Source organism: Oncorhynchus nerka, linkage group LG7 (genome assembly GCF_034236695.1).
Source record: "Oncorhynchus nerka isolate Pitt River linkage group LG7, Oner_Uvic_2.0, whole genome shotgun sequence".
Classification (NCBI taxonomy): Eukaryota; Metazoa; Chordata; class Actinopteri; order Salmoniformes; family Salmonidae; genus Oncorhynchus; species Oncorhynchus nerka.
The window spans coordinates 45,962,535-45,975,289 of NC_088402.1; the positions used below are offsets into that span (position 1 = coordinate 45,962,535).

The 12,755-nt window shown below is 43.0% G+C and overlaps 1 protein-coding gene across 1 annotated transcript in view; it reads left to right on the plus strand.

Annotated features, from left to right (window-relative positions):
• Positions 1-12,755, plus strand: part of LOC115131792 (ubiquitin-associated protein 2-like) — a 47,741-nt gene that overhangs the window by 12,435 nt on the left and 22,551 nt on the right. The window contains 8 exon segments of the mRNA XM_029663784.2: positions 2,800-2,910; positions 3,125-3,299; positions 3,553-3,648; positions 4,348-4,402; positions 5,913-5,957; positions 7,044-7,150; positions 8,556-8,618; positions 8,709-8,761. Coding sequence (XP_029519644.2) covers positions 2,800-2,910; positions 3,125-3,299; positions 3,553-3,648; positions 4,348-4,402; positions 5,913-5,957; positions 7,044-7,150; positions 8,556-8,618; positions 8,709-8,761 — 705 coding nt within the window.

Sequence of the window (12,755 nt, forward strand, 5' to 3'; positions counted from 1 at the left end):
TAACCCTTTACACTTGTGGGAATTGGATAGGGCTAAATTGAAACGTTTCTCACTGAATAAATATGAAAAGCATACATTCCATTCTGGAAGTATTCTGACCACTTGACCTTTCACATTTGTTGTTACAGGCTTATTCTAAAATTAATTAAATACAGAATGTCTTCAGTCTACACACAATACCCCATATTGACAAAGTGAAAAAAACGGGTTTTTTGAGATGTATTAAACTTATTTACATAAGTATTCAGACCCTTGGCTATGATACTCGAAATTGAGCTTTGGTGCATCCTGTTTCCATTGATCATCCTTGTTTCTACAACTTGATTGGAGTCCACCTGTGGTCAATTCAATTGCTTGGACATGATTTGGAAAGGCACACGCCTGTGTAAGGTTCCACAGTTGACAGTGCATGTCAGCGCACAAACCAAGCCATGAGGTCGAAGGAATTGTCCGTTGAGCTCCGAGACAGGATTGTGTCGAGTCACAGATCTGGGGAAAGGTACCAAATAATTTTTGTAGCGTTGAAGGACTTCAAGAACACAGTGGCCTACATCATTCTTAAATGGAAGAAGTTTGGAACCACCAAGACTCTTCCTAGAGCTGGCCGCCCAGCCAAACTGAGCAATCTGTGGCGAATGGCCTTGGTCATGGATGTGACCAAGAACCCGATGGTCACTGACAACTCCAGAGTTTCTCTGTGGAGATGGTTGTCCTTCTGAAAGGTTCTCCCATTTCTGCAGCACTCCACCATTTAGGCCTTTGTGGTAGAATGGCCAGTCGGAAGCCACTCCTCAGTAAAAGGCACATGACACCCCGCGTGGAGTTTGCCAAAAGGCACCTAAATGACTCTCAGACCATGAGAAACAAGATTCTCTGGTCTGATGAAACCAAGGTTGAACTCTTTGGCCTGAATGCCACGTGTCATGTCTGGCGTAAACCTGGCACCATCCTTGCGGTGAAGCATGGTGGCAGCAGCATCATGCTGTGGGGATGTTTTACAGTGGCAGGTACTAGAAGGGAAAGATGAACGAAGCAAAGTACAGAGATCCTTGATGAAAACCTAATCCAGAGCGCTCAGACTGGGGCGGTGGTTCACCTTCTAACAGGACAAAGACCCTAAGCACACAGACGAGACAACGCAGGAGTGGCTTCGGGACAAGTCCCAATGTCCTTGAGTGGCCCGGCCAGAACCCGATCAAACATCTCTGGAGAGACCTGAAAGCAGCTGTGCAAGCAACCCTTCCCATCCAACCTGACAGAGCTTGAGCGGCTCTGTAGAGAAGAATGGGAGAAACTCACGAAATACAGGTGTGCCAAGCTTGTAGCGTCATACCCAAGAAGACTCTAGGCTGTAATCGCTGCCAAAGGTGCTTCAACGACGTACAGGGTAAAGGGTCTGAATGCTTATGTAAATGTTATTTTATTATTGATATAAATTAGCAAATATTCGTGAACCTGTTTCTGCTTTGTGGTATTGTGTGTAGATTGAAGGGGACGACGACGATTAAATCCATTTTAGAATAATTCTGTAACCTAGCAAAATGTGGGAGAAGTAGTGGTCTGAATACATAAGCATGGTAAAAATTAAAACAGTTTGGAGATGATGGAAAATGTATTAGACAAGTTGGACACAACAGGTTCACCTGACAAGACTTATTCCAAATATTATTTTATTTTTAATTTGTTAATAACATCGTAATATACTCTGGATACGTTCAGAAACATACGGTTATTCCTGGAGAATGTGGGTTAAGTGCAACGTAAGACAAATAACATTACAATGGTTTGAAAGAGGACTAACTGCTGTCTCAAAGGCCATACACCTCTCCTAAGTAATTACAGAACACTTATGACTAAATATAAAAATGTTTAGCTCTCCTAGCTGTGCCATTGATACTAGAGCATGCACTTGTAGTTTTGTTTGGGGACAACCCTACATCCCAGCCAACACTTACTATTTACACAATCCAAAAATGGCCCATTTAAAAAAACATCTATCTGGTTCAGGTGGGCATCATTTGAAGGGCTGTTGCCAGCATGACTTACTATGTTATACAATAGTCTTTGGGTTTTAGGCTTTCACAGGTGTTTTGACTTGCTTGTATGACATCAGTCGTATTTATTATAATCCTCAACATCTCATCTTTCAAAATACGTAGTCTCAAATGTACCCCCAATTTTGTGATTTCCTATTGGTAATTAGTCTTGTGCCATCGCTGCAGCTCCCGTACGGATTCAGGAGAGGTGAAGGTCGAGAGCCATGCATTCTCCGAAACACGACCCTGCCCAACCGCACTGCTTTGTTACACTATTTTCGCTTAACCCAGAAGCCAGCCGCACCAATGTGTCGGAGGAAACACAATACAACTGGTGACGTGTCAGCTTGCATGCACCCAGCCCACCACAAGGAGTCGCTGGAGTGCGATGGGACAAGAACATGCCGGCCGGCCAAACCCTCCCCTAACCCGGACGATGCTGTGCCAATTGTACATCGCCTCATGGGGGGAGACCCGACTCTGTAGTGACGCCTCAAGCACTACTGTGCCTTGGACCGCTGTGCTACTCAGGCAGCCAAATGTACAATAGTTGTCCATTTTAGTGGGAGGGATGTTTGCAACTTCTTGTTTTTTGTGTGGGAGGTGTTAAAAAGGGTCAGGCAAAACCATGTTACTTTACAGCCCCTGTGTTCCAATTTCAAGTGCTTATTAGTGCCCAAATATGCCGTTTTCAACACGTATGAGGGTAAAGGGCTACGTTGCAATATACTCATCAAAGTTTCTTATCCATTTCCCTGTCCAGCTGATTGACATCACAGGCAAGGACCAGGATGAGTCTATGATTGCATTGCATGACTGCAACGGGGATGTCAACAGAGCCATCAACGTGTTGCTGGAAGGTAGCCCAGATACTGTGAGTTTGGCCTTTGTGTCCGGGCTTAGTTGTTGGCAAAGGGAGGGAGTAAACCAAGTTACCCATCCAGCTCATTACAGGGTGAATCCTAACTTCCACTTAAAGTGGAATTTTCACTTTGGTATGCATTCATGTCAGTGGGAGACTAAGCGGAAGTTAAGATTCTCCCCTAACATAATCAAACTGAACCCTGTCACCTCACCTCTCTCCCCAGGACTCTTGGGAGATGGTGGGGAAGAAGAAAGGAGTGTCTGGTCAGAAGGAGCCTGGCCATGCTGAGACCGGAGAGGAAGGAAAGGAGAACCGGGAGAGGGGAGCAGAGAGGGACGTGGCACGTCGTCGAGGTGGAGCCCCACGCAGGGGTAGAGGGGCTAGTAGGGGGCGAGAGTGTGAGTAGGAAGCACATGCCTTTTGCTTTAGGGTCGTGGGACGTGACACTGGCATACAAATAGGCTCTTTGTAGCTCCTGCCCTTGTTATGGAGGGGACAGTGTGTGCTACCAACGTTCTCTCCTTAGATTTCTGGAAGAAAAATTGCCATTGTAGCGACTGAACAGACATGTCTAACTTCAAACGTAATTTCTGACTCCACACACGTCTGTTTTTCCTCCCTACCTCTAATGCGCTCGCCATCTCCTCTCAGTCCGTGTACAGGAGAATGGTCTGGATGGAGGAAAGGCTGCTGGGATAGCAGGCAGGGGCACAGAGCGAGGCCACAGGGGGAGGGGCAGAGGAAGAGGTAAGTCCCTCGATCATTGGCAAGAGCTGTTGGTTGGACTCCTGATACAAGTTCCCAACACAAACTAAGGCTAATGCCCCCTCCCAGTGTGTCAGATGTCATAGCATTCCAGTGCTCCGGATGAACCTTTTACCCTGGTGCTACTAACCTTTTCAGTTGGTGCCACCAGTCCATGATTTTGTCAGGAATGCATGATTCAAGATATTTTGATGTGCACCCTATTCTAGTGATTGTCATAAATGTTGGGTTGACAATTAGGTGGTTGCTGTCAAAATAAAGCTCTAAAATTGTCACTTTTTTCTTGTTGGCTTTGCATACATCTGTGTACTAATATCACATGGGCTAATTCAACTACCTGAGGAAGTAGAAACTCAAAACACGTGTTAGATTGCTAACTCTAAATATAATACCTACTGCTAATAGCCATGTATTACCAATCTAACAGTAAACTTGAGTCCTATATGCACTCAATGTGAAGCTTGCACCAATTAGACCAATTAAATGTTTTACACTCCGCCAAGTCAAAGGGTCGCAAAATGCGGCTAAATGGTTGCATTATAGAGCCATGCGTTCTCTGTAGCGCGCTCAATACCGTTTTTAATGTGCATTCAAGACTGCAAATGTTCCTCAAGGGACAATGCATTCTATTTTCTGTAGTATTTTTGGGTCAGTGGTGTAACTTGTCTGTCCCTCTTCTAGGGGGAGAACGGGAGCGAGGCAGGCGAGGGGGACGGTTTTCTGCGCAGGGCATGGGGTAAGTGAACACCTGTGCTGCTCACAGAGAAAAATGTCTGTTCCCTTTTGCCATGGTCACCAGAGAGCAGGACCTGGCCCATTTTAAGAATATACATCGGCCAAATCAAGTTGAAATGGGCTGTACATAAACCCTTATGTAACTCAATATGACCACCTCTGTACACTTGTCTGTGAATATGGGATTTGCATTCAAATCCGATATTGGTAGACCCCACACCATACATGTAACTCAACGGGTGGGCATTGAGACTGTTGCACATAGAGTTCTGCTCTCGGTGTCTCTGACATGGTGTTCTTGTTCCTTGTCTTTCCCTTTTGGGTTGAATGGAGCACCGGTTTGTATTGTCTGTCTGTGTATGCATTGCATCTTACCCAATCCTGGTCATTGAGCACCCTAGATGTTTATATACAATATATTTTTGATTGTTTTGACGAGGCTCACAGTGACGAGATTGTAAACGGTCCTTTATACCGGCTTTGATAATGAGTAGTATCAAATTCATTCTACATTAGACATATTTCTATCTTGTATGTCACTTTGTATTTAATTATAATTAACACTTAGTTGGCTATATAATTCCTCCTAGGTGTCAGGGCTAGCATTTAAGCTCCAGTGAGATGAGTCTACTATTTCTAGGGTTTCAAAGACCAGGCTTTGTGGGGTTTAGGTGAGTGGGCGCTGCTAGTGTGGGCTCTTTCCCAGGGGTGCAGCAGGTTAAAACGCTTCCTCAAAGATGAACCTGCATGTTCATTTCATCCCTTTGACATAATTAATGGTGATTTTTATGTCTGAATCACCTGGTTTGTGGAACATAAGATTAACTGATCATAAAATGTGAAAATTGTGTTTAAATGGCTACTTCAACTGCATCAGTGCTTTCATTTTAACAAGTTGAAATTATCTTTTAATGTTATTCTACAGTGTTAATAGGGATACGTTAGAGGAGAGGGACAATGCGTTGGCTGTGGCAGAACGGCTCCAGTCAGCCGGCGTGTATGTGTGCGCAAGTTTGGCTTGTTCTGATGGTGACTAACCTGGAGAGTGAGTGAGCCAGCGTCATAGGCTTACATAGACTGACAGCCAGGCAGTTTGTGTTGCGTTGTCCCCAACATGTCCCTCTTAGGATGTGTTGCTTCCGCTGCTGCTCTTGTGGCCTTTGGGCGCCTGTGTTTGCATGAGTGTGTTCTGTTGGTTTTAACTGTGCTTCCTCTCCTGATCATAATGCAATTATTGTTACTTATGGAACACAGTCTTCAGTTTGAGTGTTTGTTTGGCAGCCATGTTTTCCCCTTTTTTAGTCTACCAACTACACCTATAGAAAGTGACACTGCCCCAACAATGCAGTGTTGACAGATGTGTGTTGCAGAAGTGTGAGTGTAGTGACTTGTCCATGCATGTGATTTCCCTACATTCCTCTGTAAAATAATGAAGTCTAAAACCACACACTGCATCCCCATCTGTCCCCGTTGTGCTGCTTGTAATCGTTGCTGTTGTTTTTCCTCTAAAGCCAGATTGATAAGGGGCCCAGATATGATTTTTCAGGAGATGAGAGGTGAGTGCACCGCCACTGGTGTGTCAGTGTGTCAATCTTGCTATCTGTTGGGGGGATCATTCTGCCAAATGCCACGAGAGAGGGAAGGATGGAGCTAGACACACAGGGTATCAGGGCAGATGAAACCAATGTCGTGCATCCTGGTAACACGATATGGGGTTAAATGACAGCTGTCTATTGAACATCGAGGGTAAACCTGTTCACCCAAGCCCCATAAGAAATCACATGAATGTTTATTGGTCGCTTACACAGTTTGGCATGTGTTATAGCGGTGCGTTGAAATGCTTATCTTAACAATGCAGTCAAATATCAATGTGTAGGGAGGATGCAATAAATCAAGAAGGGCAGGACGAATCCAATTAATAACCCAAATAGCACTGTAGCAGTATCAGAATTTAATCTGTACATCTCTACACTGGGGAATTTACACATGCTAAACTAAAATACAATCTACAGTAGTAGCTTATTCTAATATTTCTGTCAGGGATACAGTATTTCAATTATGTTAAATGGGCGTGACCAGTGGTTCAATCAAAAGTCCCTCCCTGCCAATCTACAGCACCCCTGTTATCGTTGGTTCTCACCGAGAGCTAGTCAAACATGAATAGTCTGAATTCCAGTCAGATCCTGAAAATGACTGAAGTCCGTTTACTGTACTGCACTATGTTGTACTGCACTGTACAACTTGTGTGCCTGAGCCTGAAAGAAGCAAGAGAATAGTTATTTTAAGGATGCGTGCTTTTCTATAATTGTCTCTGAAGCGTTGCTGTGAAATGATGCGTTGAAAGACGTTATGTTTTTTGCCACCGCACAGTGCCAGAGAAAGAGTTGAGGAAAAATAAGGCACTTGCCTGGATTATTTTCCCATTCCTTGGTTGTCCTCCAGTATTTTTGAATCTGTCATCCTGAAATTTCTCAGATGAATGTTGTCTAACTGCTACACATCAGATCACCTCAATCACTTCCTCGATCTCGCTGCTTACTTACTTCCTCCTTTACAGTATATCTCACCCCAGTCAAATATTCCAGTTGGTAGACTCATAGGAAGGGGTTGTGCTCAAAACCACGGCTTCTTCTCTTTTGTAGAACGTTCAACCCAGCGGACTACGCTGAGCCGACCCAGACAGAGGAGAGCTACAGCGGGGGAAGCACCTGGAACAACACGGGAAACCTGGAGCCAGAGGAAGGACCCAGTAAGGAGCACAGCTACCGCTCAGCCCCAGTCCAAAACCACCCAGCCTAGACCCTTCATATATCTCTGCAAGATGATGGAAAGTCCATCTAGTTTACCTAGAGCCAAAGGAAGGAACCATTAAGAAACCAAGCTAGTGCCTAGTCCAAAAACACAAAACCTTTACACTTCCTGTAGACCTAAAATAATCAGAAAGATAGGTGTAGGCAAGATGGTGGAAAACCCAGCTGGCCTACCAAAGGGTTAGGTGGAAGTTAGCTTAACATTCCAGCTCAGACTGCCAACTATAGCAGGCTTGTAATGGGCGTGCATAATTGAGACCATTCTGGCTATGGTGTGAAATTGGCTTTTAGAAGTGTCATCTTTATTTTATGACTTTTCGTTCATAGTCTTTGGTGTACTTATCAATACAGAAGCACCTTTTCCCCACTCCTATCGATAAAATCATTTAAGTTAAGTTTTACTGTGAAGTTTCAAGTGTGTTCTATTATTACTAAATGTGTAATGTGATAGGTATTTTAATAGGGGTGTAACGGTTCTGTATGCAATGCGGTTTTAGGGTCACGTTTTGGTACAGTGGGAAAATTTACAGGCAATTCACAATGTTCAGCTTTAAGATTGTTGTGAAGTCGTTAATACAAGTTGAATGCATTCATATGATTTGAACTCGTTGAGAAACCATTTGGCGTCAACGATAAACTAAAAGTACAGCTATATGTGTAAACAAATGAGTTAAAACACATTAATATTTTGTTGTATTAACTGCCAAAACTGCTCTTCTGGAGGCCATTTCCTTAGGTGACTTCAGAGGTCACCATGTGGGAGAAGTGGATGATAGCCTAGTTTTCCACTAGTAATTTGAGGGCTGTTCAAGTGGATCTTTCTCATGTCATATGTGGTAAATTTCCACTTGGTTACGAACGCACCATGACACTGTCTCAAGTGTCAATTGCACCCCCTTTATCTTTTTTATGTGTTAATTTGGGTTCACAGGCTGAACCAAAGTCCCCGTATCAAACTGTTTGGTACGAATACGTGTACCGGTACACTATTTTAACGCTATTTTTTAAAAACATTTGGGTAATAAAATATTGAATCTGTCTTTCTCAAATGAAGGGGATGATGACAAATTCTTAACAAGTGGAGGGAATCTGATTTCATTGCTCAACTCGCAGCTCACGCTTCATTCTAAATAAATTAAGTTAGTCTGCCCTGGAGCAGGTTAGTTCTGAAGGATTCATTGCCATAGAAATGTACTTTGCTTAAAGGTGAGCTATTTTCATGGTCCAGGTTATCCCGAGTTAAACTCAGTTCACTTTGGTCAACTCGCTAACGCCTCAAACCCGGTACCCAGTATACCCCTCTGTAATCTTACATGTCTCACCTTTCACTTCTGCTTTTTGTAGGGATTGAGTACTCTGCAGGAGGAGAGGGAACAAATTACCAACCCAAGTTTGACTCTGCCCCTTGTAAGATTGAACCTCCTTCCTTTTTTTGGTTTGATGCCTGGTTGGTTTGAAACCTATTACTCAGTATTTTTTTAATCTACATTCCTATAGGTACCTGGAGGAGTGCGACGGAGGAGTGGGGTACTGAGGACTGGAATGAGGACGTGAGTACATTTTTACTATGCCTATTCATTGATTTGGTGGTGTGCCTATTTGATGTATGACTTATTGATGTACTCCGTATTTTGACAGATCTCATCTTTTGATTGTAAAAATAATGACAAATCACATTGTATGTTTATGCATTATAGCACCCTCAAAGTATTCATACACATTGACTTATTTCAGTTTTTTTGTTACAGCCTGAAAAGGAAATACAGAAATATCTCACAAGTATTCATCCCCCTGAGTCAATACTTGGTAGAACTCCTTTGGTAGCAATTACAGCTGAGTCTTTCTGGGTAACTCGTAAGAGCTTTCCACAGCAGGATTGTGCAACATTTGCCCATTTAAAAAAAATATTTTTTAAATTCTTCAAGCTTTGTCAAATTGGTTGTTAATCATTGCTAGACAACCATGTTCAGGTCTTGGCGTAGATTTCAGTCCAAACTGTATCTCAGCCACTCAGGAACTTTCACTGTCTTGGTAAGCAACTCCAGTGTAGATGTAGCCTTGTGTTGAGGTTCTTGACCTACTGAGTAGTGAATTAATCTCCCCAGTGCCTGGTGGCAAGCAGACTGAACCAGGATTTCCTGTAGGATTTTGCATGTGCTTAGCGCCATTCCATTTCTTTTTTTATCCTGGAAAAACACCCCAGTCCTTAATGATCACATGCATACCCATAACATGATGCAGCCACCACTATGCTTGAAAATATGGAGAGTGGTACTCCGTAATGTGTTGTATTGAATTTGTCCCTAACACTTTGCCACATTTCTTTCAGTATTTAGTGCCTTGTAGCCTAATTGAGACCAGGGTCTCATACCAACAATTTTTCACAACAGGAAGAACGATTTACATTACAATTAAAACAAGAATGAAAAAAAAGGCACAATTTCAACAATAAAACACTACACTCAATTAGGGCTGGGTGGTATACCGTATTTTACTATATACCAGTATTTATGCACGGACCGGTTAGGGTTTTCACTACCTTCTGTAACGGTATTTTATGTTTGGTTTGTTAAATGTGATGCACTGTGTAATGTCCATTTAAAAAAAAAATAATAATAAGTTTACTCCTACTTCAGCATGTTATTTGTGCAACAGTATCTTCTAAATCAGAGGAATAGGTGAAGCATGAATAAAGATTTAATGTAGCCAAAGATTATAGGATCCCCTAGGAAACACTGAACATCACTTTGGTTCCTACCCTGTCACAACTCATCCATGGCATTTTCATTCGTTGTCATGTCAAACACTGTATTCAAAGTGCCCACTATTTATATTCTAACTATAGAATTATAATAATCCTTCAATTTCCGTGATTCCAAAAGTCAACACATGTATTTTGATATAAATTGCAACATTTGGTTAAAAATAAGGCCTAGTATTTTTGCCCGTATCGTGGAAATTATCTCAAATGGGTGCAGGAAAAGCAGAAATGGATGGAAATGCAGGAAATTATTTTAGGTTGGAAGTTGAATTGACTGTATAAAACCATCTGAATGGAGAAAGACTCATTGAAATAAGCAAATTTAGAACATTTATTAATCAAAAACATGTCAAACTGTCAAAATACCATATTTTGGCCATATCGCCCAGGTATACACTCAAACTGCAATCCTCAATGAATTCATTAAATACCAGAGTCCTAAACTGCCTTAACCAAGGAATCAAGATGCAAGGACTTTTGTAGGTTATTCCAACAGTGGGGGCACTAAAACTAAAGGAGGATCTACCTTAATTTGTTGAGACCAGAGGGACCTCGAGTTAACCAGTCCTGTGAGTGGGTTTGGTAGTTCATTTTATACGTTAGCAACAAAGTTAAGTCATTTGGAAGCTTGTGTATTATGGCTTCGTAATCAAAGAGTAATGAATTGATTTACGGGACTTTAATGAGGACCAGCCACCCTTTTGGTACAGGATGCAGTGGTGAGTATTAACTGTCACCAGGGAGAAACAAATTGCGTTATGGTAGACCACATCCAGAGGTTTATGAGTAGTGGCTGCTGAAATCTGGTAAATGGTGTCACCATAATTCATAACTGGCAGGAAAGTTGACTATCTGCTTCCTGCTATATAGGGAGAAGAAAGATATATTTCTAAAAAAGCCCACTTTTAAATCTTAGCTTTTTGACTAGCTCATCTGTATGTTTTTAAAACATTAAGTCTATCAATCCAAATGCCCAGATACTTGTAGGTGGGAACCCAATCAATGGAAGATCCATGCAATTAATAAATATGTAGTCCACCTGAAACGTTCTTGCGAGAACCAGAGAACATAATGTATTCAGTCTTATCCCCATTGCGTTAAACCAACCAGGGCTTTCTAAACTCGGCAAAAAAGAAACGTCCCCTTTTCAGGACCCTGTATTTCAAAGATAATTCGTAAAAATCTAAATAACGTTACAGAAATTCATTGTAAAGAGTTTAAACAGTTCAATGAACCATAAACAATTAATGAACATGCACCTGTGGAATGGTCGTTAATTAAGACACTAACAACTTACAGACGGTAGGAAATTAAGGTCACAGTCCTGAAAACGCAGGACACCAAAGACGCCGTTCTACTGACTCTGAAAAACACACAAAAAAAGATGCCCAGGGTTCCCTGCTCATCTGCGTGAACGTGCCTTAGGCATGCTGCAAGGAGGCATGAGGACTGCCGATGTGGCCACGGCAATAAATTGCAATGTCCGTACTGAGACGCCTAAGACCTGGAGACAGGATGGACAGCTGATCGCCCTCGCAGTGGCAGCCCACTTGTAACGACACCTGCACAGGATCTGTACATCCGAACATCACACCTGCGGACGGGTACAGGATGGCAACGACAACTGCCTGAGTTACACCAGGAACACACAATCCCTCCATCAGTGCTCAGACTGATGGGAGGCTGGACTGAGGGCTTGTAGGCCTGTTGTAAGGCAGGTCCTCACCGGACCTCACCGGCACAACGATGCCTGTGGGCACAAACCCACCGTCGCTGGACCAGACAGGACTGGCAAAATGGGCTCTTCACTGACGAGTCGCGGTTTTATCTCACCAAGGGTGATGATCTGATTCGTGTGCATTTTCAAAGGAATGAGCGTTACTCTGAGGTCTATACTCTGGAGCGGGCTCGAGGTGGAGGGTCCGTCATGGCCTGGGGTGGTGTCACAGCATCGTCGGACTGAGCTTGTCATTGCAGGCAATCTCAACACTGCATTACAGGGAAGACATCCTCCTCCATCATGTGGTACCCTTCCTGAAGGCTCATCCTGACATGACCCTCCAGCATGACAATGCCACTAGCCATACTGCTCGTTCTGTGCGTGATTTCCTGCAAGACATGAATGTCAGTGTTCTGCCATGGCCCGGCAAAGAGACCGGATCTCAATTCCATTCCACATCTGGGACCCCCCCCCCCATAAATGTCCGGGAACTTGCAGGTGCCTTGCAGGACTGGAAAGTCTGGTGCAGTCCATGAGGAGATGCACTGCAGTACTTAATGCATACTGTTACTTTGATTTTGACCCCCCCCCCACATCCCCCTTTGTTCAGGGACACATTATTCCACTTCCGTTAGTCACATGGCTGTGGAACTTGTTCAGTTTGTCTCAGTTGTTGAATCTTGTTATGTTCATACAAATATTTATGTTTGAACGTGAACACAGTTGACACAGGACGTTTCTTTTTTTGCTGAGTTTAAGGTAACAAGGTCCGATTTGCTGCTCTAACAGCGGCAATGGCATACATAAGTGTTGTCTGCATAGATGAATATTACACCTTTTGTAATATCCAGGAAACTAGACTTAACGCCATCAGAGATGACACATTGAGTCCTGTCTGACAATTTTCAAACCAATTGCAAGAAGCCTGATCCAGGCCTATTTTAGTCAACTTTTGAATAAGAATGGGCTGGTCAACGGTATCGAAGGGCTTGGATAACGTAGCACAATGATTTTTGATCCAAAGATTTTGAACTTATCTTAAACAATCAGTGGGGCAGAGGGC